The 22,662-nt window shown below is 41.3% G+C and overlaps 2 protein-coding genes across 5 annotated transcripts in view; one reads left to right on the plus strand and one right to left on the minus strand.

Moving 5' to 3' along the window:
- apbb1ip (amyloid beta (A4) precursor protein-binding, family B, member 1 interacting protein) overlaps positions 1-22,662 on the minus strand; it is an 89,285-nt gene that overhangs the window by 62,039 nt on the left and 4,584 nt on the right. The gene's annotated exons all lie outside the window — the stretch shown is intronic.
- nle1 (notchless homolog 1 (Drosophila)) lies at positions 1,879-21,164 on the plus strand. 3 transcript variants are annotated; one of them, XM_055928910.1, is made up of 13 exons: positions 1,879-1,940; positions 5,273-5,446; positions 5,634-5,854; positions 5,939-6,018; positions 9,646-9,722; positions 11,811-11,908; positions 11,993-12,185; positions 12,311-12,446; positions 13,420-13,466; positions 13,566-13,768; positions 14,223-14,382; positions 19,679-19,749; positions 19,833-21,164. In XM_055928910.1, the coding sequence occupies exons 2-13, from the start codon at positions 5,312-5,314 to the stop codon at positions 19,843-19,845; spliced, it is 1,434 nt and encodes a 477-aa protein (XP_055784885.1). In that variant the 5' UTR covers positions 1,879-1,940; positions 5,273-5,311; the 3' UTR covers positions 19,846-21,164. The 3 variants fall into 3 exon arrangements, with proteins under 3 accessions (XP_055784885.1, XP_055784883.1, XP_055784884.1); XM_055928908.1 differs by lacking the exon at positions 1,879-1,940 and adding an exon at positions 2,024-2,828; XM_055928909.1 differs by lacking the exon at positions 1,879-1,940 and adding an exon at positions 2,835-2,999.

Here is a 22,662-nt window from a genome sequence, read left to right on the forward strand (position 1 = left end):
AATGTGGAAAAATCAAGGGGTCTGAATATTTTCCGCATGCATTTTATATATAGAGTGTGCGACTCTATTTTTATAGCAGGCTAGAGAGCACGTGCCTATACCAGAGTGGGTTTACGAGCTACCTAACGCAATTTCTTTTGTGGGAAAACCATCAGTAGAGTTGAAAATGCGATGGAAACCCATTTAACTTGTAGTTTTTATTCGGTACATGGGAATTTAACCGCACGCAAAAGGTATTTTTATGTGCTCTACATCATCACGCACATCCTTTTATCCTAAAAAAAGTCAATTTGATCTAAACACATCTCTGGTGGGAAAATGTGCGTAATGTTTTTATGCAGATTTTTGAATATTTGTATTAAATCTGTTGACAATTGGTTGGAAACCTAGGTATTGAGGGAGATTCAGGCTCCCAGCAGGGCGGCTTCCTCTTCAAGCATGCCATGACAAGAAAATGTGTATATTTTGAATCAGGGAAGGATGGAGAACAATACACACATTCTTTTAGATTTTTTGGAAGATTAAAACCTAAATAAAAAATATGTTGATTGTTCTCCATCCTCGCCCGATTCAGAATATACCATTTTCATGGCATGCTTAGTTCAATAGCTATTGATGAGAGAAAACCGAACATCTAGTATAAAACTAATTTTACCTCGGTGCTGAACTGAACAATATACCTACCTGCTCTCTAAAAAGTTGGTTAAACAATACTCACTGGAGAAATCATCCGAACGAGGGAAATTGCGCCCCTCTGTCTCAGTATGTGTAGCCATTGTATCTGATGTTGTCTTGACCAAAAGAGTATAACATGTTGCCAATGTAGCATTTCATTGACTGATGCCAGCAAGAATTTGGCATCCCTTGATACCATTTTTTAAAATAAAATAATTGGCCAATAAGCGTTGAGCTGTGCTCAACTTTTTATTTTACCTTAATTTAACTAGGCTAGTCAGTTAAGAACAAATTCTTATTTTCAATGACAGCCTAGGAAAAATGTGTTAACAGCCTTGTTCAGGAGCAGAACGACAAATTTTTACCTTGTCAGCTCGGGGATTCGATCTTGCAACCTTTCGGTTACTAGTCCAAAGCTCTAACCACCTGAAGGGAGGCCAGTTTGGATTTGGCTTCAGACCAATCAAATCACATCCTAAGCAAAAACTCATTTTCAGGAAAAACATGTCTGTTTCTGGTCTGCTTGTGTTGATGTCCTGCACTAGCTAGCTTGCCAAATTGTCCCTTTCCTAAGCCATGGATGGGGTTTGTGGTTTTCACTTTCTCTGTACAGGCCAATGATTATGATCGAACCATACATTAATATGTTGTGCCACTGGCATGAGATCATTGTTCAATATGTCACCTAGTAGGCTCATGTTAACTTGTTAGCTAGATAACTTTGCTGGTTCTGTGGTTCATTGTTGCCTATACAAGGAAGTTAGGCTAACATTTTAGCTCGGTAGCCTTTGACAACAAAAATAAAAAAGTGTACTGTATGACCGAGCCATAGTCAGAACGCTTTGCCAACAAGGAGGATGGCATTGGCTTTCAACAAGTCTACAAGTAGGGTGAGTCAACATTTTTTGTTTTAAACAAACAGACAGAAATCCTGGTCAGCCACATAATATTGAGCAACATTGATTGAACGTAATTATTTTTGTCATCTATAAGTTTGTTTACAGTGTATTAAACTAAGCATATAGCCTTGTTGATATGGTGCTGGAATAGTGCTCCTGTTGTCTTTGTGTAACGGATGTGAAATGGCTAGCTAGTTAGCGGGTACGCGCTAGTAGCATTTCAATCAGTTACGTCACTTGCTCTGAGACTTTAAGTAGGGTTTCCCCTTGCTCTGCAAGGGCCGTGGCTTTTGTGGAGCGAAACGCTGCTTCGTGGGTGACTGTTGTTGATGTGTGCAGAGGGTCCCTGGTTCGCGCCGTGTCGGGGTGAGGGGATGACGTAAAGTTATACTGTTACATTTGTTCTGACTTGCAGTAACTTCGTAACTCTGTGGTTCTAAACAGTAGTTCTTTAGTAAACTGTTGAAAACATTAAGGTCCTTGACCATGTTGCAGGTTATATAATGTTTTGTTTCATGCAATATTTGCTTTGTGGACTTCACCTGACAAAAGTGTGTGTAGTTGAATTTATTCTGCCACTATGTGACTGTTGTATTTTTGTTGTCACTGCTTTATTGTATATCATGGTGGTGTACGAATGAATTGTTTATAAGTAAACAACGTAATCTGACTTCTTACTTGCTTGGCTTGCTCAGTGATTGTACCCACGCACATCTACTGGCTACAAATGTACTGCTATCAATGGACGCACGTGGCATTCTGGCGACTTTGACAAAAACTGTTTTATATTGGAATTGTCTGTTCACCCGCAAATCTAGCCACTCATTGGCTAGAATGTTCCCACCTGATCTCGCCTCCTCCCGCCTGCCCTTTTCGGACATTTAGTCGACTGACAATATAATAGATACTCTTTGTTATAGCCTCTCCATTTCGGTCGTCACTAGTTAACACAGCCACAAAGTCATAAACCCTGCCTTTTTCTACAATTTATCTTCTTAAACTCTGATTTGAAACCTAACCTTATCCTCAACCACACTAAGCTTATACCTAAAATTCAATTAAGACCCCAATATTTGTTCATGAATTTGTACGATAAAGCCACAGACTTGTGTTATCCAGCGGGAGCCCCTCCCTTTCACTTCTAACCAAGTCAGTCGCATTTTAGTGACGTATGAGAAACTTCCGTTGCTAGGTCTGCTGCGTGCACTTCCTACACACGTGTTGCAATTCAGAAGTTGTTGGAACACTGAAAAGGTATTTATTTATCTGTGTTTAACGTTACGGATTGATGGTGTAAAATCGTTTGGTTTTAAGGTCGAGGTGTCGGCTGCTGTTAGGAGGATGCGATTGTTGGAGGAACCGAAACAAATGATCAGAACCGGCATAGTTTGCCACAATAACATGTCTGGGAAACAAGCTAGCCAGGTAACGTTATCTAGCTAGCATGTTAGCCCGGCTACTGTTTGAACCAAATATATGATATCATTTATTGACTTCTCCTATTAATATCATTATTTACGTTAGTTTGTTGGCATAACGTTAGATGGGAAGCCATCTCTCCCTGTTGCTTAACATAGTGTATTACGAGCACCTAGTCTGATTAATCAGGTTCTAATACATCATTATTTGGAATAACTACACTGCAAAATCGTGTAAACGTTCTATACAAGCCAGAATGTTGTTTACATTTACGTTTGAACTTACTCTACCGGTTGTCTGTGGTGTCTGGCCTTCACATGTAGGAAATTTGAGACAAAATATCCACAGAAAAGTAACTTAATGTTTAACCCACTTTCTAGAGTCTGGTGCTGAAGAAGACATGTATATTACCTGGTACATGTGTAACATTATTGCTTTCGTCCCTCTCCTCGCCCCTACCTGGGCTCGAACCAGGGACGCTTAGCACACAACTGACACCCTCGAAGCAACGTTACTTATCGCTCCACAAAAGCCTCGGCCCTTGCAGAGTATGGGAAACAGCAACTTCAAGGTCTCAGAGCGAGTGACATCACCGATTGAAACGCTATTAGCGCGCACCCAGCTAACTAACTATCCATTTCACACCGGTTACACATGTGCACGACCATGTAAAAGCCTGCTGACTTCACTTAGTGTGCATGTACTTCTGTCTTGAGCAAATGTGTGCACATGTTGCATACATACTAACTGAAGTCAGCAGGTATTTAAATTGTTTTGCAGGTGAAAGGGAAATGATAGTCACACTAAACCCAAACCAGATGGGATGGTGTATTGCTGCAGAATGCTGTGGTAGCCATGCTGGTTAAGTGTGCCTCGAATTCTAAATAAATCACAAACCATGTCACCAGCAAAGCACCATCACACCTCCATGCTTTACGGTGGGAAATACACATGCAGAGATCATCCGTTCACCCACACCGGCTCTCAAAGACATGTCGGTTGGAACCAAAAATCTTACATTTGGACTCCAGACCAAAGGACAAATTTCTACCGGTCTAATGTCCATTGCTCGTGTTTCTTGGCCAAAGCAAGTCTCTTCTTATTGGTGTCCTTTAGTAATGGTTTCATTGTAGCAATTTGACCATGAAGGCCTGATAAACGCAGTCTCCTCTGAACAGTTGATGTTGAGATGTGTCTTACTTGATATCTGTTAAGTGTTTATTTGGGCTGCAATTTCTGAGGCTGGTAACTCTAATGAATGTATTGTATGCAGCAGAGGTAACTCTGCTCCTCCATTCCTGTGGCAGTCCCCATGAGACAGTTTCATCATAGCGCTTGAGGGTTTTTGCGACTGCACATGAAGAAACATTCAAAGTTCTTGAAATGTTCCGCATTGACTGACCTTCATGTCTTAAAGTATGAATGGACTTTTTCTCCTTGCTTATTTGAGCTGTTCTTGCCATAATATGGACCTGTTCTTTTACCAAATAGGGGTATCTTATGTATACCATCTCTACCTTGTCACAACACAACTGATTGGCTCAAACACAGTATTAAGGACAGAAATTGTTTTAACAAGATACGCCTGTTAATTGAAATGCATTTCAGGAGAATAGCTCATGAATCTGGTTGAGCGAATGCCAAGAGTGTGCAATGCTCTCGGGGCCAAAGGTGGCTATTTGAAGAATCTCAAATGTAAAATATATTTTGACTTAACACTTTTTTTAGCTTACTACATGATTCCATATGTGCTATTTCATAGTTTGGGTGTCTTCACTATTACTCTACAATGTAGAACATAGTACAAAATAAAGAGAAACCCTTGAATGAGTAGGTGTTCTAAAACTTTTGACTGGTAGTGTGTGCGGTTCTGCCTGCCCCTCTCTCCCTTGCGCTGGCCTGCCTGCTGTTTTCTAATGACTGGATGTGTTCAGTCTTCGGTCTGTTGTGTGTAGAATATCCTTGTTTAGGCCATTTATGGGACCGATGTTGCCTGGATACAGTACAGCGGGACGGACCTCGGCTGTGCTGATAGACATGAGTATGCAAGTTGATCCATGAGACATATTTGACAGAGGTACCGAAAGTAGCAAATTCTAATACCGGACTGTTTTTCATGGTCTAGTATGGGGGAAAAGTACAGAAGTTTTGGTATACCATGCAACGCTACAAGCTATTTGACATGCAATTCTTTCTTTTTTAAGACCAATGAGTTTGGTCTGTTTCGTGTGGTTTTTATTTTTGCCATCGAAAAAAGGGTTCTGCTTGTATCGTCCCAGCCCTAGCTCCAACCCCTAATCCATCCCTGAGCAGAAAGGATGTCCAGTGACGTGGAACGGCTGTTGATCCAGTTTCAGGATGAAGCGGGGGAGCCGCTGGGTTCTCCCTTTGATGTCCCGCTGGACATCACACCTGACAAGCTACAGCTGGTCTGCAATGCACTGCTACAGAAGGTACACCCAACGCTCACACACAAGTATTGCCTTCAATCCCCACGGACAGCACCATGATCCACACTAAACTTCCATCTCTCTAACCCTGCCTCTTACTCCCCTCCCTCTACTCTGTCCTGGGCTGTTGTGATAGTTTATTTGGATCCCCATTAGATTTGACTAATACCTCTTCTCCGTATCGCTCCAGGAGGAGCCGGTACCATTGGCGTTCTTTGTGCGTGGCGAGGCGGAGGTGTTAGAGAGCCTGAGGGTGTGTGTGAAGGCCCTGGGGGCGGAGACTGAGACGGTTCTGCCCGTAGTGTACCAACCCCAGGCGGTGTTCAGGGTCAGGGCTGTTGCTCGCTGTACCTCCTCACTACAGGGACACACAGAGGCTGTCATCTCCGCTGCATTCAGCCCTACTGGGAAGTAAGTATGTTTACACACACACACACACAAAGACGGAGATATACACACACGCTGGGCTAGCTGTAATGTGTGTGTGTTCCTCAGGTACCTGGCCAGTGGTTCTGGAGACACTACAGTGAGGTTCTGGGACCTGACCACCGAGACACCACAACATACCTCCAGAGGTACACGCACTAGTGTTGTTACGATACCAGAATTTTGACTTCGATACCAGGTTTAGTATGACGATACCGAAAACGATACCACAGCAAAAAACAAAGTGTTTTAACCAGACTAACCAGCAGGTGCTCTCCCAGTGGCACTTCACATTATAGTAAAGAAAACTGCTGTGAAGAGTAAGACAATATTCACAACATAATGACACAATTAGTCTTTATGGAATACAAATCTAATTTTATAAATTACAGTGCTTTCAGAAAGTATTCAGACCCCCTTGACTTTCTCCACATTTTGTTACGTTACAGCCTTATTCTAAAATTTGACCCCCCCCCCCATCAATCTACACACAATACCCCATAATGACAAGGCTAAAAAAGGTTTTTAGAAATTTTAGCTAATGTATAAAAAATTAACTGAAATATTACATTTACATAAGTATTCAGATCCTTGACTCAGTACTTTGTTGAAGCACCTTTGTTAGTAATTACAGCCTCGAGTCGTCTTTGGGTATGGCGCTACAAGCTTGGCACACCTGTATTTGGGGAGTTTCTCCCATTCTCTGCAGATCCTCTAAAGCTCTGTCAGGTTGGATGGGGAGCGTCGCTGCACAACAATTTTCAGGTCTCTCCAGAGATGTTCGATCGGGTTCAAGCCCGGGCTCTGGCTGGGCCACTCAAGGACATTCAGAGTCTTGTCCCGGAGCCACTCCTGCGTTTTCTTCGCTGTGTGCTTAGGGTTGTTGTCCTGTTGGAAGGTGAACCTCCGCCCCAGTTTGAGGTCCTGAGCACTCTGGAGCAGATTTTCATTAAGGATCTCTCTGTACTTTACTCTGTTCATCTTTCCCTCGATCCTGACTAGTCTCCCAGTCCCTACAGCTGAAAAACATCCCCAGAGCATGATGCTGCCACCACTAGGCTTTACTGTAGGGATGGTGCCAGGTTTCCTCCAGACGTGACGCATGGCTTTCAGGCCAAATAGTTCAATCTTGGTTTCATCAGACCAGAGAATCTTGTTTCCCATGGTCAGAGTCCTTTAGGTGCCTTTTTGGCAAACTCCAAGCGGGATGTCATGTGCATTTTACTGAGGAGTGGCTTCTGTCTGGACACTCTACCATAAAGGTCTGATTGGTGGAGTGTTGCAGAGATGGTTGTCCTTATGGAAGGTTCTCCCATCTCCACAGAGGAACTTTGGAGCTCTGTCAGTGACCATCGGGTTCTTGGTCACCTCCCTGACCAAGGCCCTTCTCTCCCGATTGCTTAGTTTGCCCAGGCCGGCCAACACTAGGGAGTCTTGGTGGTTCCAAACTTCTTCCATTTTAAGAATGTTGGAGGCCACTGTTCTTGGGGACCCACATCTGTGCCTCAACACAATCTTGTCTCGGTGCTCTATGGACTATTCCTCTGACCGCATGGCTTAGTTTTTGCTCTGACATGCACTGTCAACGGTGGGACTTTTTTATATAGACAGGTGTGTGCCTTTCCAAATCATGTCCAATCAATTGAATTTACCACAGGTAGACTCCAAGTTGTAGAAACATCTCAAGGATGATCAATGGAATCAGGATGCACATGGGCTTCAAAGCAAATGGTCTGAATAGTTACAGTGGGGAGAACAAGTATTTGATACACTGCCGATTTTGCAGGTTTTCCTACTTACAAAGCATGTAGAGGTCTGTAATTTTTATCATAGGTACACTTCAACTGTGAGAGACGGAATCTAAAACAAAAATCCAGAAAATCACATTGTATGATTTAAGTAATTAATTTGCATACGTGGCTTATTATAAGTTACAAATCTGTTTCCTACTATAGGCAGTTGGCTGCCTAGTGATTGCAACATTAAACTCGCCGACGTGAATAGTTGGCTATGATGTTTCTAGGTCTTACTGAATTAGCAAGTTCAACTAAAATGCACCAGCTGCGCGTGATACACATCCTTATTCTAGTCTATTAATCCATTCAAAGTCTGTATCTGCCACGTTCCACTCTGCCATACCATACATGACACGGGTGGCATGTGTTGATCTTGCCTAGAACGGCAAAACTGGGCACACTCAAGCTGTTTTATGTAAACGTTGACTGTCATGGTTTATCCAGAAGGTATTCACACCCCTTGACTTTTCCCATGTTTTGTTGTTACAGCCTGAATTTAAAATGGATTCAATTCAGATTTTCATGGTCACTGGCCTACACACAATACTCCGTCATGTCAGTGGAATTACTTTTTATGAAATGCTTACAAATGTAATTAAAAATGACAAGCTGAAATGTCTTGAGTCAATAAGTATTCAACCCCTTTGTAAAGCCTAAAGTTCAGGAGTAGAAATGTGCTTCACAAGTTGTATGGACTCACTCTTTGTGTAGTAATAGCGGGTAACCTGATTTTTTTTTTTTTTTTTTTTTTTTTTTTTTTTTTTTCATTATTATTTTTTTACCCCACAGATGCAATTATCTGTAAGGTCCCTCAGTTGCGTAGTGAATTTCAAACAGATTCAACCACAAAGACCAGGGAGGTTTTCCAATGCCTCGCAAAAAAGGGCCCCTACCTATTGGTAGATGGGTAAGAAAAAAAGAATAACTGAATATCCCTATGAGCATGGTGAAGTTATAAATTACACTTTTTTTGCATGGTGTATCGATACACCCAGTCACTACAAAGACACATGGCGTTCTTTCTAACTCAGTTGCCGGAGAGGAAGGAAACGGCTCAGGGATTTCATCATGAGACAAGTGGTGACTTTAAAACTGACAGTTTAATGTTTGTGATGGGAGAATGCTGAGGATGGATCAACAACATTATAGTTCCTCCACAGTACTAAACTAATTGAGAGTGGAAAGAAGTACAGAATAAAAAAAATATTCCAAACATGCATCCTGGTTGCAAAAAGGCACTAGTGTAATGTGGCATAGCAATTCAGTTTTTGTCCTGAATACAAAGTGTTATGTTTGGGGCAAATCAACACACCTTACTGAGTACCACACTCCATATTTTCAAGCATAGTGGTGGCTGCGTCATGATATTGGTATGCTTATTATCGTTAAGGACCGGTGTTTTCAGGATAAAAATAAATGGAATGGAGCTAAGCATAGGCAAAATCCTAGAGGAAACTTGGTTCAGTCTGCTTTATACCAGACACTGGGAGATGAATTCACCTTTTAGCAGGAGAGTAACCTACAACACAAATCCAAATCTACACTGGAGTTGCTAACCAAGAAGACAGTGAATGTTCCTGCATTGCGGAGCTAAAGTTTTGTCTTAAATCTGCACGAAAATCTATGGATAGACCTGAAAATGGTTGTCTAGAATTTTGTAGAGAATAATGGGCATATGTTGCACAATCCAGGTGGGGAAAGTGCTTAGACTTACCCAGAAAGAATTGCATCTTTAATCGCTGCGGAAGCTGCTTCTACAAAGTACTGACTCAGAGTTGTGAATACTTGTACAGTATATAATTTATTTTTAAATGAATACTCTGTAGGGTAATCGAATACTAACGTCCGTTCAAATATTTAAATATTCAAATAACGGGCCACCACACACACACACACACACACACACACACACACAGAGCAATGTGTAGAATTGATCAACCTGACCCCTGTGAACACTCACTGTCTCCTCCCCTCCTTTAGGCCACTCCCACTGGGTGCTGACTATTTCCTGGTCACCTGACGGAAGGAAGCTGGCCTCTGGCTGCAAGAACAGCCAGGTGAGACACACTTACACCAGGGTTGGGGTCAACTCCACAAATTAAGTTCCCTCTCCCTAGAAAATCCATCAATTCAAAATTCTATAGCAGTTCTTAAATTGAGTCAATTCAACTAATCTCGAGTTCGAATTATTCAAAAATACAATTCCTAATTCATTATTCTAGATAAATGAAAGCTGTTTAATATGAACAGCATGAAATAATGACCAAAATACTCTATTCCACTCAGTATTATTCATTATTGTGTTATACAGGTTTTTCCCCAATTTGTTTGGCACAGTGTGGGAACAAAGCTCCACGCTCTAAAAATGATTACAATCACTAAAACTTTTTTGGAGATTGGGCAACACCTAAAACACTTTTGCTACACTTTTCCCATCTCCACCTTTCATGAAAGCAGAAATACTGAAAGTAGAGTGGAATTCCACTCTCAATAAAAATGCATGAGAGGTTTATTCGTTCAGGAGTTAAATTAACATTCGGTGTTGTATAATAACCCCAAGGTGTTAATAACCAGAGTTGAGTGTGATTGTCTTTTTACTTTACTGTGTAAAGTTAAACACTCAGACACTCAAAACGACGCCCATCATTATCATATTTCTCAGCATACTTTATTGCAGCTTGATATGTTTAAAATGAAATAAAAATAGTTTGTTTCAGTATCGGTGTTAGGGTAAAACTAGACTGCTGCGGTTCTGCCTTGTGATATGTAATGTATTTTCATAAAGTGTTGCATTTTTAAGGATAGTATATTCACTTAGGCACTCACTTGGTGAAGTATTTGCATATATCCCAGTGTGCCTTTAGAGTGAACACTGGAATTACCACTCATGACTGTTTGTTAGTGACAGACTGTCATTGCATTCACTTGCATGCCCAGCCTCTTATCAAGGGCTGCATAAATTAACATGCAATTATACGTTTATTAAAATACCTGAAGATGCATGATAACCTTCAGGGTGGTGTTTTTTTCCCATTGAAATCCAACCAATCGGAGGATTTGCAGTATTTAGGATAGTTCATCACCCGTCTTTTGCATTCCGACTGATTGCAAGTTGACCAGACAACCTAAACCATATGAACTGGCTCCGCCATCTCAACAACGGGTGCAGTAAATCCAACCGCTGACGGACTGGAGTAGATTAAAAAATATATTTATAATTTGTATTTCTTTGTGCTGCATAATATAAAGAGCGATCAATGTACACCGACACAAAGAATTGTAAAAAATGGACCAGTCAAACATGTTAATCAGCCCCCAGACACCAGAACTGTTCGAGGTTAAAAGTAAGCAATGCAACATGTTGTAGTCCTCTGTAGCTCCGTTAGCAGAGCATGGCTCTTGTAACGGCAGTATATTGGGTTCCATATGACGTTGAAGAACGGTGCGTTGTGGGTAGTTTAGAAGATGTTCGCAAATAAGTTAAATAAATATGTAAAAACCCCAGAACGTAATTGTTTGTAGTTATATTTAACCAGATTGTGACTACAACTGTCTTTGACCACACTGTTACTTCGGTGAGTAAAAACTCATGCTTCCTACCCTTTAAGGGATAGTTTACCCAAATTACAAAATGGCAGTGCCGTAGTTCAGACTGCTTAAGGGTAAGGAAACCAATGTGTAATTCAGTTGAACTATCACTTTAATTGGACAAAAATAATCTAACTGGAAATATATCGCATGTCAATTCCTCATTAGATAACATTAAAAATAATGTATACACATTCATTTATATAATTATTTGATTTAAAACAAAGTTTACATTCCAAATGCATTAACTCCAGCAATTTGGAATTTGCACAATTCTAATACAATTCACGTTTTAAAATTCGATTCCAAGGATGGTTTTCTTTTTCGATTCCAATTGAGTCTAAATTCTAATTCAATTCCCCAAATAGTATTTTAAGATTGCTGCAATTCCAATTAAATTCTAAGTGTTTTCTCCACTTGCTTCAACTCCAGAATTGAATTTGAAATGACATTGGAGTTGACACACACACTCACTGTTTCTCCTCCCGATCTGTATCTGGGAACCAGTCTCAGGTGTGTGTGTGTGTGTGTGTTAACCAGTGTCTCTATCTGTGTAGATCTGTATATGGGACCCAGTGACAGGACAGCAGATGGGGAAGACCCTGGCAGGACACACCAAGTGGATCACATGGATCTCCTGGGAACCTCTACACCTGTAAGATTAGACTTCTATTTATCCTTTCATCTCCTCTTTTCTCCTTTCTCTCTAATATAACTATCTTGCGCGCTCTCTTCTCAGTAACCCAGAGTGCCGTTACCTGGCTAGCAGCAGTAAGGACGGGGCGGTGAGGGTTTGGGACGTTGTGTTGGGTCGCTGTGAGAGGATCCTGACGGGGCACACCCAGTCTGTTACCTGTGTGAAGTGGGGAGGAGACGGACTGCTATACACATCATCACAGGACAGGACCATTAAAGTCTGGAGGGCTAAAGACGTAAGTGTGTGTGTGTGTGTGTGTGAGACCCTGGTCAAAAGTAGTGCACTATATAGGGAATAAGGTACCATTTGGGAGGCAGACATTCTACTTCATCTGACCCCTCTCCTCTTCCCCCTCCTCAGGGGGTCCAGTGCAGGACTCTTCAAGGCCATGCTCACTGGGTCAACACCCTGGCTCTCAGTACTGACTATGTGCTACGGACCGGCGCCTTTGAACCCGCTGACGCTACCATCAACCCCCAGGACCAGACTGGCACATGTACGTACACCTGTCCTCTGCCTCTCTCTCCTTCCTCTGTGCCTCTTGTCGTTGCAATTTCCCGTATTACCAAATGAGGAGAGTTACAAACCACACACCAGTCAAAGTTATACTTAAACTTCATCTTTAATAATATGAGATTTACAATAGCCCTTTGACTCTCAGATCAATTCATTGTCTATAATGAATTCTGAGTCCCTACAGAAGAATACAAAGATCTTTTATAGCCAAGATACACCTCTCTCAACTTACATGACGAACCACAGATCTTAGGAACAGTTCAAAAAGAAATACTTTTACTTGAGAGAGGAGGTATCCCATAGCCAGATAGCATTCGCTTTAAATTATCGTTCAGTTTGGTCTCTAAGACGAGGTTCTAATCTCGTTCCTGGTACTTCATAGTACAAAAACGCCAACTCATCCAATGGCATATATCAATTGTCAACTCTAGATACTCCCATCTCAAGTAAACCCCCTCTTCTCCCCACTCCTGGACAAGCTTACTGAGGGGAGTGACTTGCGTACAGACATTGTGGAGACAAGTAATTGGTTCCCCCTTAATCACGCCATCCCTTCACATGGTTTAACAGATACATTCACATACAAAGACAATGTTCCATCCTGTCCTCTTCCCTTTCTGATATTCTGCATAGCACCAGAGACATGTAAAAGACAAGCCTGACCTCTCCCCTCTCTGGGCCCCAAATGACTGAGCCCCAGCTTAGAAAAAAGTGCATCTGCCAACACTACAGTCCAAAAGGATACATTCTAATGACAAGGATCTCACATAAGCATATTATGTAAATAAAACATCTTATTTATCTATGTTACCCAACTAATTCTGATTAATCCGCCACACTCTCGCTCCTTCCTCTGTGCCTCTTTCTTTGCTCTTTCTGACTCTACATACGTACACCTCTGCCTAACTCTCGGAGTAGTGATATTAAACCTAGTACCTCTGTTCTCTCCACAGTTGAGGAGCTCAAAGAGAAAGCCTTGCAGAGATACAACAAAGTCAGGGTGAGTGTCTCCTGTCTCTGCTGTGTATTTATTAATATCCCCATTTAGCTGGTGCCAAGGGGGTCCTGAGGTCCACTGAACCTCTGACCCTTTGTGTAGGGTGAGGCCCCGGAGCGTCTTGTGTCGGGCTCTGATGACTTCACCTTGTTCCTCTGGAACCCAGCAGAGGATAAAAAGCCTTTGGCGAGACTGACGGGTCACAGCGCTCTGGTCAACGAGGTCTTGTTCTCCCCCGACACACGCCTCCTTGCCTCTGCTTCCTTCGACAAGTCCATCAAGATCTGGGACGGACGCACCGGAAAGTATGTATAGTAGTGGTGGAACTGCGCTACGGAGTATGTATAGTAGTGGTGGAACTGCACTGGGTAGTATGTAATAAGGATGGGGGAATTCTAATCCATAATGCATGCCATTTAGCAGTGGCTTTTATCCAAGCGACTTGGAAATGCATGCATAAATTTTTTTGGCACCAGCGGGAATTGAGCCGACAAGCCTTGGGGCTGCCAGCACCATGTTCTATCGACTGAGCCGCTGTGCTTGCATAATGACAGTCCAGATCTCTGTTCTATTCTGATTCATACTGAACATTTGAATCACTAAGCACCAGTTCTTTTTACAGAGAATAAAAACATTGATACAATACCTGACGTAAACACTGTCTCTGTATGTAGTAGTTCTGCTTTCCACCGGGTGGGACTCTAACTGTGTGTGTGTGTGTGTGTGTGTGTGTGTGTGTGTGTGTGTGTGTGTGTGTAGGTACCTACAGTCCCTGCGTGGTCATGTAGGAGCAGTGTACCAGGTGGCGTGGTCAGCAGACAGTAGACTGATGGTCAGTGGGTCCAGTGACTCCACTCTGAAGGTCTGGGACATCAAGACTGGCAAACTACACACTGATCTACCAGGACACGCAGATGAGGTGAGAGGGAGGGATAGTGTTTTCCACAAATGGAGCTCTAAAATAAACAGAGATGCTCAATTAAGTTCTGTGTCCACACGTGTTGTTCTATCACTTCTCTTAACATCTGTTAAATGAGTGAAAGAATTTCAACAAGTGTTTGCAACTCTGTGAAGTATGCAGTATGTTATTTATTTAAAAAAAATAACTTGTTTGACAACTGACCCACAATTTATTTTTAAAGAATCTTGAAAAATTGGGGCGGATGGGAGACCCACGGAATAAACGCGTAACGCACGGAGACGTCAAAGTGCGTTTAAAAAATCGTCAGACTATTTTAACCTAAAGCGTTTAATAAAGACATTTATAGTACCATATTATGGGGAATGAGAACGGGAGGGCTACTGAGTGTTGGAAAGGGATCACAGCAGTGATTGAATGAGGGTATGAGGCATGAGTTGAGGTGTTCAGAGGCTTGACCAGTGCAGGATGGGATTTGACTGGGAAGACCAACAATAACACACTACACAGTTAGACAAAAGAGCTAAGAATGAGTTAGTCCAAGCAAGGAGTACAATCATTGATGTGTAATAATGTGATTGACTCTACATACAGGAATGAGAGAACATTTATAGGGGTATTCACAGTGCTTGGAAGGGAAACATTCAATGTGCCAGTGGATGAGCGGGCACATGAGACGTGGCTTCAGTTCATGTCAGGAGAAAGTTGACAAATGTAGTGAAGTGGAGTAGTCATCACCTCTTAATCAGGGAACAGGAGGGGACTTGGCTGTAAATACAAATAGCAGAGACTTTCCATTACAGCTGCGTCATCGTAGGTTTGGATGACGAGTTTTTCTGTGAACTTTAACATCTAAAAATTCATTTAGTCAAACAGACGGCGGATCTCGCCCACTTGGCACATCAAAGAAGCCTTAGAAACGTTCCTGAATAAAGCCCTGATCATCCACATACCTGACAACGATAACTGCAAGCAGACTGGTGGCACCATAGATCCCAGAGCGGTGGGGCAATTTTTACCCCCTGGAGTTTTTCTTATCTGTTAACCTAACTAGGGAAACTCTGCACTCTAATGTATGAAAGTGACTAATCAGTTAAAACATTTTTACATGGGCTATGATGGGACCAGTTTTTCCTCATCAGGTCACATGATTTTTTAACTCCTGGGGAAAAACTCCTGGCCTTGGGGGGATGAAAACCCTGTCAAACTGCAGCTACCTTATATTTGTTCATATAAATTTGATTTAGATTAGGAGGGGGATTTCCTCTACCCAGACACATAGACAACAACTGATAGACAATAGAATTTACAGGGCTGAGTTTGCTTTATGCATGTTTGCATCATGCAGGCCTATGCAACTGTAGGCCTTATAAAACAATTTACTCAATTCCATCACTATGTTGATTCATTAATTCCAGTTAATCATTATGGATTAAAAACGTTTAGGCAGCCTAGCCAGCCCAATTCTGAATATAAACAAAATTTGATCACATTCACATCTTCTGATACAAAAATGGACAATAAATACATAACGTTACCAATTAGTTACCCTGAGCAGATGGACAGGGTGCATAGGCTATGTGCAGCTGCTCTTATTAGTAGCCTACAGTTGATCAGACTGAAAAATAGTCTTGTTTTCATCCCATACAGCATGTCAGATCTCTAATGTTTAGGCTGCTGTAACATTTATATCATGAGTTTTTGCTTGTCTGTCTGGGGTGATTGTGTTATCATCATTGCTAAATAAATACCGGAGGAAAGTGGAAAGCCTACTTGGGCGCATGTGGAAAACTGCACTGCGTCAAACTCTTTCATCTTTTAATGGATAACGCAATGGAAGCTGTTAAGTCATTCGGAATTGTTTGACATCCCAGAAAAGACAGTCTAAAGTTCGATATGTTCAGCAAGTAAAGCATCGTAACGTGCAATTACCTCTGCAAGGTCCTTGTAGTTGCCCTTGTCGGTGGAACTTTCCATCTCGTCGTGTCCTCTAAAGGCAAATTCTTGCATGTGCAAAAAACGCAGGCAAAGCCAGCAATACAGGCAGCTTGATGAAAGGCTCCCTGTTAACCAGATATACTTTTGATACCAGTTGAAATTGAACGCCCTCAACTATCCATCCTTCTACATGAAACTGATCTCAGGCAGAGGTCGACCGTCAATTTTACTTCGCACCTTTTCTGTGTATCCCAGAGAATGAAAGGGGTTCTTCAACAAAAAGTCCACAACATTTTCGTCAGTGTTGGCTATTCTATCATTCTGGCACAGAAAACTGCACACTCGTGCTGGTACAGTAGCTGGCTAGCTACTGAAGTTATTAGCATGGCAAGTTTAAATAAATTGTATTAACTTTACACAAAAATAAAGATCGAAAACAATTTATAATATACTTCATAATTTGAATTGAATAATATACAAAAAAAACGACCTTTTCACTCTTAATCTCTATCCAACAATGTCACCAAACTTCTCAATGCATAGAAACCCCATAACGCTCTGTGGCACAATCCCAATACAACTCAATAGGTTAATTCTCTGATCCTAATTCAACAATTGGATGGACAACATGTCAGTTCATACTGCAAAAGCTTTGATTGGTTGGAGGATGTCCTCCGGAAGTGGTCACAACAGATGAGTGATCACTTCTTCCTCTCTGACAAGCGGTTTCAGCTCGCTTATTTGCATTTGAGGTTTGTTCCAACAATCGGTCATATGTTCACCGAAAGACACAAAAACATTACTTTACTGTAATAGGAGAGACCTTAACCTTTTCTAACAATACCCTTTTTATGTCTCTACTCCTCATTGTGCACAGAGCAGACACTACTAAAACGGGAGTATCAATGAACAGTGATTCTGGAAAATGTATGCTCACCATTACAGTACCACGTACCAAAGACTTATACGAGCTATCTAGTCTGTTTTTATAAATGTACAATAAGCATAAAAGACAATTATATAAGGAATTGTCAACTCGTTCTCATTCTGAGAAATAAGGTAGGTCACTTGATTTAACATCTGAGCGAGGCAACAGTAAACTGTCGTCCCCCACGAATGATGCAGAGCCCCACCTGGGCCAATCGGTGTAATTGTGTATATGCCAGATCTCTATGGCAAGACGCATCGTTCACCCAAGTTTTGTCACAAACGGGCCAGTGGTGTCTGAGATATTGTGTGTGGCTAACGTACTTACGGATGGAGACCAGTCCACAGTCCCCTCCCCGATTTTCATCGTGGAGGACAACAAAGTGGACAGGCTAGCATGCTGTTCAAACAGTTGGAGACGGACAGAAGGGTTTTTTCACAACAGTTCAACTGTCAATTGTTAGCTTGCAAATAGATCCAAGTTGGCTAAACTTGAAATATAAAGATGAGCTGGCGGCTCACTAGCAGGTGGTCTTGTGCTTGAGAGATTGTTATTGAGACCTACTTTTCTGTGCCTGCTACAAGAAGGTAGTCATTAGTGAATGTGCATTATGCATGGTTCTGGTTAAATTTATCACAAAGGGTATTTTCATTGGCACACTTGATAACCCAGATCAGGGATTATTGCAAAAAAGTAGGATGAACTATTTTGATATAATAATAATTAAATTATTAGTAGGTCTTATGGTTGTGGAAGGCTTATATTTAGCCTAGGTGTAATTTCACAAGCCCTGGATTCATTAGATTATTGCTGACTGTTTGAAATGCAGTGTATTTTACCTTTTCTAATTGTACAACTACGCTTATTTAGAGAACTTTTTAAAAGTGGATATATACAGTATCAGTCAAGTGTGGACAATACACCTAAGGTTTTTTATTTTACTGTTTTCTACATTGTAGAATAATAGTGAAGGTATAAACTATGAAATAACACATGGTATCATGTAGTAACAATTTTTTTTTTTTACAAATCAGAATATATTGTATATTTGAGATTCTTCAAAGTAGCCACCCTTTGCCATGATGACAGCTTCTGTGTGAATCGCCTACAAGTAATAAATAAATAAAATATATATATATTTTTTTTGTGTTGGTAATATCGCCTAGCCCTTAAGAGTGAGGACTTGTGAAGAGCAGAATCAATACCTTTTGCAAAGTTGTGAGTGTGTAAAATAGGGGTGTGAAGGTTTAAAATAAATTTGAATCCTTAATGTTAAAAAGGGGAAAGAACGAACCAATTTCAGTATTTAAAATGTTTTATCACAGTGCATTTATCACAAAACTACCATTTAACAGATCCCAATCATCATCATAATGAAGGGGGAAAATTCAACAAATATACTTGGTGGGCAGCCTTTGTTAAACATGAAACAAAGTAGACAGCTAGACTAATAAATATATGCAATTTTCCTTAATGTTTTTTGGGTTCATATTTCATTCTGTAACCTGTCTAGGTTTAGGGGGGTTGTAACCTATTCTAAATGGCACACTGTAGCAGTTAGCAAAAAAACACAAAATAGACGAGACTCATTTATTCCAAATCTGCAGCTTATGGTTGGAACACTACTTTAATCAACCAGTCCATTTTATATTTGTGATTTAAAGTGTTGTGATTTGGCAAGGAATGTAGCTTTGCTACAGTTTTCTTTGTGTATCCCATCAGTTAGATATGTTTTTATAGGCAATCATTTCTGTAAGCCTAATGGGATCTTGGGTGCGGGGGAGAGTGGTCAGATCGAAATTGAGTGAGACCCGTAACTGAGGGAAAGAGCTGTGATCACTTGCTAGGTTATTTTTTTGTTGAGTCGCGTATGCACATAACAAATTTAAAGGAACAACAGTCAGGGTGAATGTCAACTTCGGGACAGAATTCAACCTATTGTGTGACTGCGTTAGAACTTCATTGCTCCCTAGTCGGCATACCACGCAATAGGATTTGACTGGGAATTCTGTTAAGTGTTATTGTTTTAAAAACCAATAAATTGCATTTTTAAACGGCACAAGACAGGGATGTCCCCTCTCCCCCCTCCTGTTTGCACTGGCAAATGAACCACTTACAGAAAGAATTAGACAGGACCCACAGAATGGCATGGCTCCCAAAGTTTGTTTATTTTTGGTAATAACAATTACCCCACCGAGTAGATTCTTTAAAGTATTCTCGGTCATAAGACTTTATATGGGCAAATAAAATGTGTAGAATAAAAAGGAAGTTATTTTTCAATTTTACACTTCCTAATTCTGAGGGTGGTTTTAACCTTCCAGAGTTGGAATTGTATCAACTTGCTACAAGGCTTTTACTTGTGACATATAGTTAAATGAAACAATGGGTACATATTGAAGATGCACATGTTTGTCACTCTCTCACTCACAGGTGTTTGCAGTGGACTGGAGTCCTGATGGCCAGAGAGTAGTCAGTGGAGGAAAAGACAAGTGTCTCAGAATGTAAGTCCCTCTCACACAGTCACTACCTCACACACTCTCTCGTGGTCAGTAGAGTAACCGCTCTATTTCCTGTATCATAACAGATGGAGGAGGTAGCCACACCAATCACGTGCTTTACTAGCCCCTGTCTCCACCAATCAGGAAGCCAGGATGACGGACAGAAGGCGGGGCCAGTTGTCTGAGACTTCCTGGTCCAACATTGGAACATAATGCCCTGCTTTACCTGTCAACAATAACCACACTTACTGAGGACTGCCGATCAAAGTGATGTAGGAGGGAGAGAGTGATGAGAAATGGAGAGGAGGATATAACCAGAGGCATGGAAGTAGAGGTGGGAGTAGTGGAGGGAGCCTGAGGCTAGTAAGGTACAATATCTAATAGGTGTGTGTTGACGTCTATACCTGAGCCCTAGCTGGCAGGTACACAGCAAGGGGACTGTAGGACTAAAGTCTTAATACAGGTTGTTGGAACACTTGGTTTCTTCTATTAATGCAGCCTCTCGCTCAAGGTTAATATAGTAAAGTAAAACTAATCAGGAAAAAAGTATTTAGTCAATTAAAAAATATATATAATTAACAAACCCGTTTGAAAAATGAAAACTATATTTGACTCCAACTACTTAAAAATAAAAGCCATCATGAATGATCAGTTATTTTTTTGTCCCTAATGTTCTGCATAAATGTAATTGGGTTTAAGGTTTTGGGGGGTCAAGCTACTGAATCTGGAGGGTAAATGCGGCCAGAAGATGGCGATATTTCAAATAGGCCTAGCTTGTGTATCACTAGCTAACAGGAAATAATTGCTAGGTAGTACATCTAGATGTACTACTAAAGTTGAAAAGTATTGGATTGGTGTTAACATGTGCAACAGGGTTTCCTTCTATATCTTTGGCACCAGTCACATTTATAATTTAAACCTATAACCTATGACCATCACCTTTTGTATTACTGCCCCCCAGTGGCAAGAAGTTAACCCCCCCCTTCTCCTCCTAGCTTCCCAAGCATGCTTTTTATCCCTAACACTAAATCTAAAACCGAAACGGAATAGCAATTTTTCTATACAACTCAAACTATAATAGCCTCCCTCGTCCTGGCTGCTTCTGACCTGCTGGTTCTCTCTTGACTAATAAAGCCTACTTTCCTGACACACTCTGTCTCTGCTCTAATCCTCTGTGGTCAGTCAACTGCAAGGCTGAAGGGCCAAGTCCTGCCCTGCTGCTTCCCTCTACATTAGTGACAGGATCATTAGCTGCTCTGTTCTTTGACTGACTGGTCCTCTATACCTAGCCTAATGGCTCTATTTTTAAGTTATCTGCTGTGTCTTATCTAGTCACTGTCTGAAGGACTACTCCCTCTGTATTCTACTATGTAAACCAAGATCATAGTGCTTCATTATTAAACACAGTAGATATCACAGGTTCTGAGTACTGTCATTTTGTGGAAGTCAGTTTGTGCCTTAGTTTATAGAATCAGAGAGGAATATAATGTACTCTTTCACAGAATAGTCTCTGTGATTGGTTGACCCGACTTCAAGAACAGACTCTAATTAGGTGACCACATGCTTATTTTGATGCCTTGTTAAATCTCTTACCAGTTTTGGACTAAAGCAGGGATTCATTCCAAGGCACCTTGTAGAGAAGCACATTGCTCTTGGTAATTTACCCTTGAGACGACATCTGCAGCATTTACCGTGAATGTGATCTCTTTAAAAGGTGTATTGACGACATAGTCATAGGTGCCTGAGCAAACGGAGCAGCTGCACATGTTTCTGCACCCCCCACTTTTATTTGACCCTCGTGGAATTTGTCATTTTCAATGATTGTTTTGAGTTAGTCTGTATTAAAATACACTGAACCAAAATATAAAAGCAACAATTTCTAATATTTTACAGAGTTACAGTTCATATATGGAAATAAGTCAATTCAAATAAATAAATTGGGCCCTAGTCTATGGATTACACATGACTGGGAATACAGATATGCATCTTGTTGGCCACAGATACCTTTAAAAAAAAAAAGTAGGGGCATGGATCAGAAAACCAGTCAGATCATCCTTGATGTTTCTACAACTTGGAACTGCCTCATTGAAGTTCCGAGAACCTATTGACCTCCATTATTAAATGGAAAATGTTCGGAACCCCCAAAAGGGAGGTGACCAAGAACCTGATGGTCACTGACAGACCTCTAAAGTTCCTCTGTGGAGATGGGGGAACCTTCCAGAAGGACAAGCATCTCTGCAGCACTCCAATCAGGCATGGTCTCGTGGCAGCGTCATGCTGTGGGAATGTTTTCCAGCGGCAGGGACTGGGAGACTAGTCAGGATCAAAGGAAAGATGAACAGAGCAAAGAACAGAGACCATTGGTGAAAACCTGCTCAGGACCTTAAACTGGGGTGAAGTTTCATCTTTTAAAAGGACAACGACCCTAAGCACACAGCCAAGACAACGCAGGAGTGGCTTCGGGACAGGTCTGAATGTCCTTGAGTGGCCCCGCCCAAGCCTGGACATGAACCAGATCGAACATCCCAGGAGAGACCTGAAAATAGCTGTGCAGCAATATTCCCCATCCAACCTAACAGAGCTTGAGAGGATCTATAGAGAAGAATGTGAGAAACTCCCCAAATACAGGTGTGCCAAGCTTGTAGCGTCATATCTAAGAAGACTTGATGCTGTAATCGCTGTCAAAGGTGCTTCAACAAAGTACTGAGTAAAAGCTCTGAATACTTAGGGAAATGTGATTTCGATTTATACAAAAAAAATGTGCAAACATTTCTAAAAAACCTTTTTTCGTTTTGTCATTATGTGGTATTGTGTGTAGATTGAGGGGGGGGAACAATTTGAGCGATTTTAGAATAAGGCTGTCACATAACAAAATGTGGGAAAAGTTGAGTGGTCTGAATACTTTCCAAAGGCACT

Source organism: Salvelinus fontinalis, chromosome 7, assembly GCF_029448725.1.
Source record: "Salvelinus fontinalis isolate EN_2023a chromosome 7, ASM2944872v1, whole genome shotgun sequence".
Taxonomy (NCBI): domain Eukaryota; kingdom Metazoa; phylum Chordata; class Actinopteri; order Salmoniformes; family Salmonidae; genus Salvelinus; species Salvelinus fontinalis.

Coding starts and splice junctions, on each gene's coding strand:
- nle1 (XM_055928910.1), top strand. CDS start 5,312: ATGTCCAGTGACGTGGAACGGCTGTTGATCCAGTTTCAGGATGAAGCG. Junction 5,855..5,938: donor GCATTCAGCCCTACTGGGAA/GTAAGTATGTTT, acceptor TGTGTTCCTCAG/GTACCTGGCCAGTGGTTCTG. Junction 9,723..11,810: donor CTGGCTGCAAGAACAGCCAG/GTGAGACACACT, acceptor CTATCTGTGTAG/ATCTGTATATGGGACCCAGT.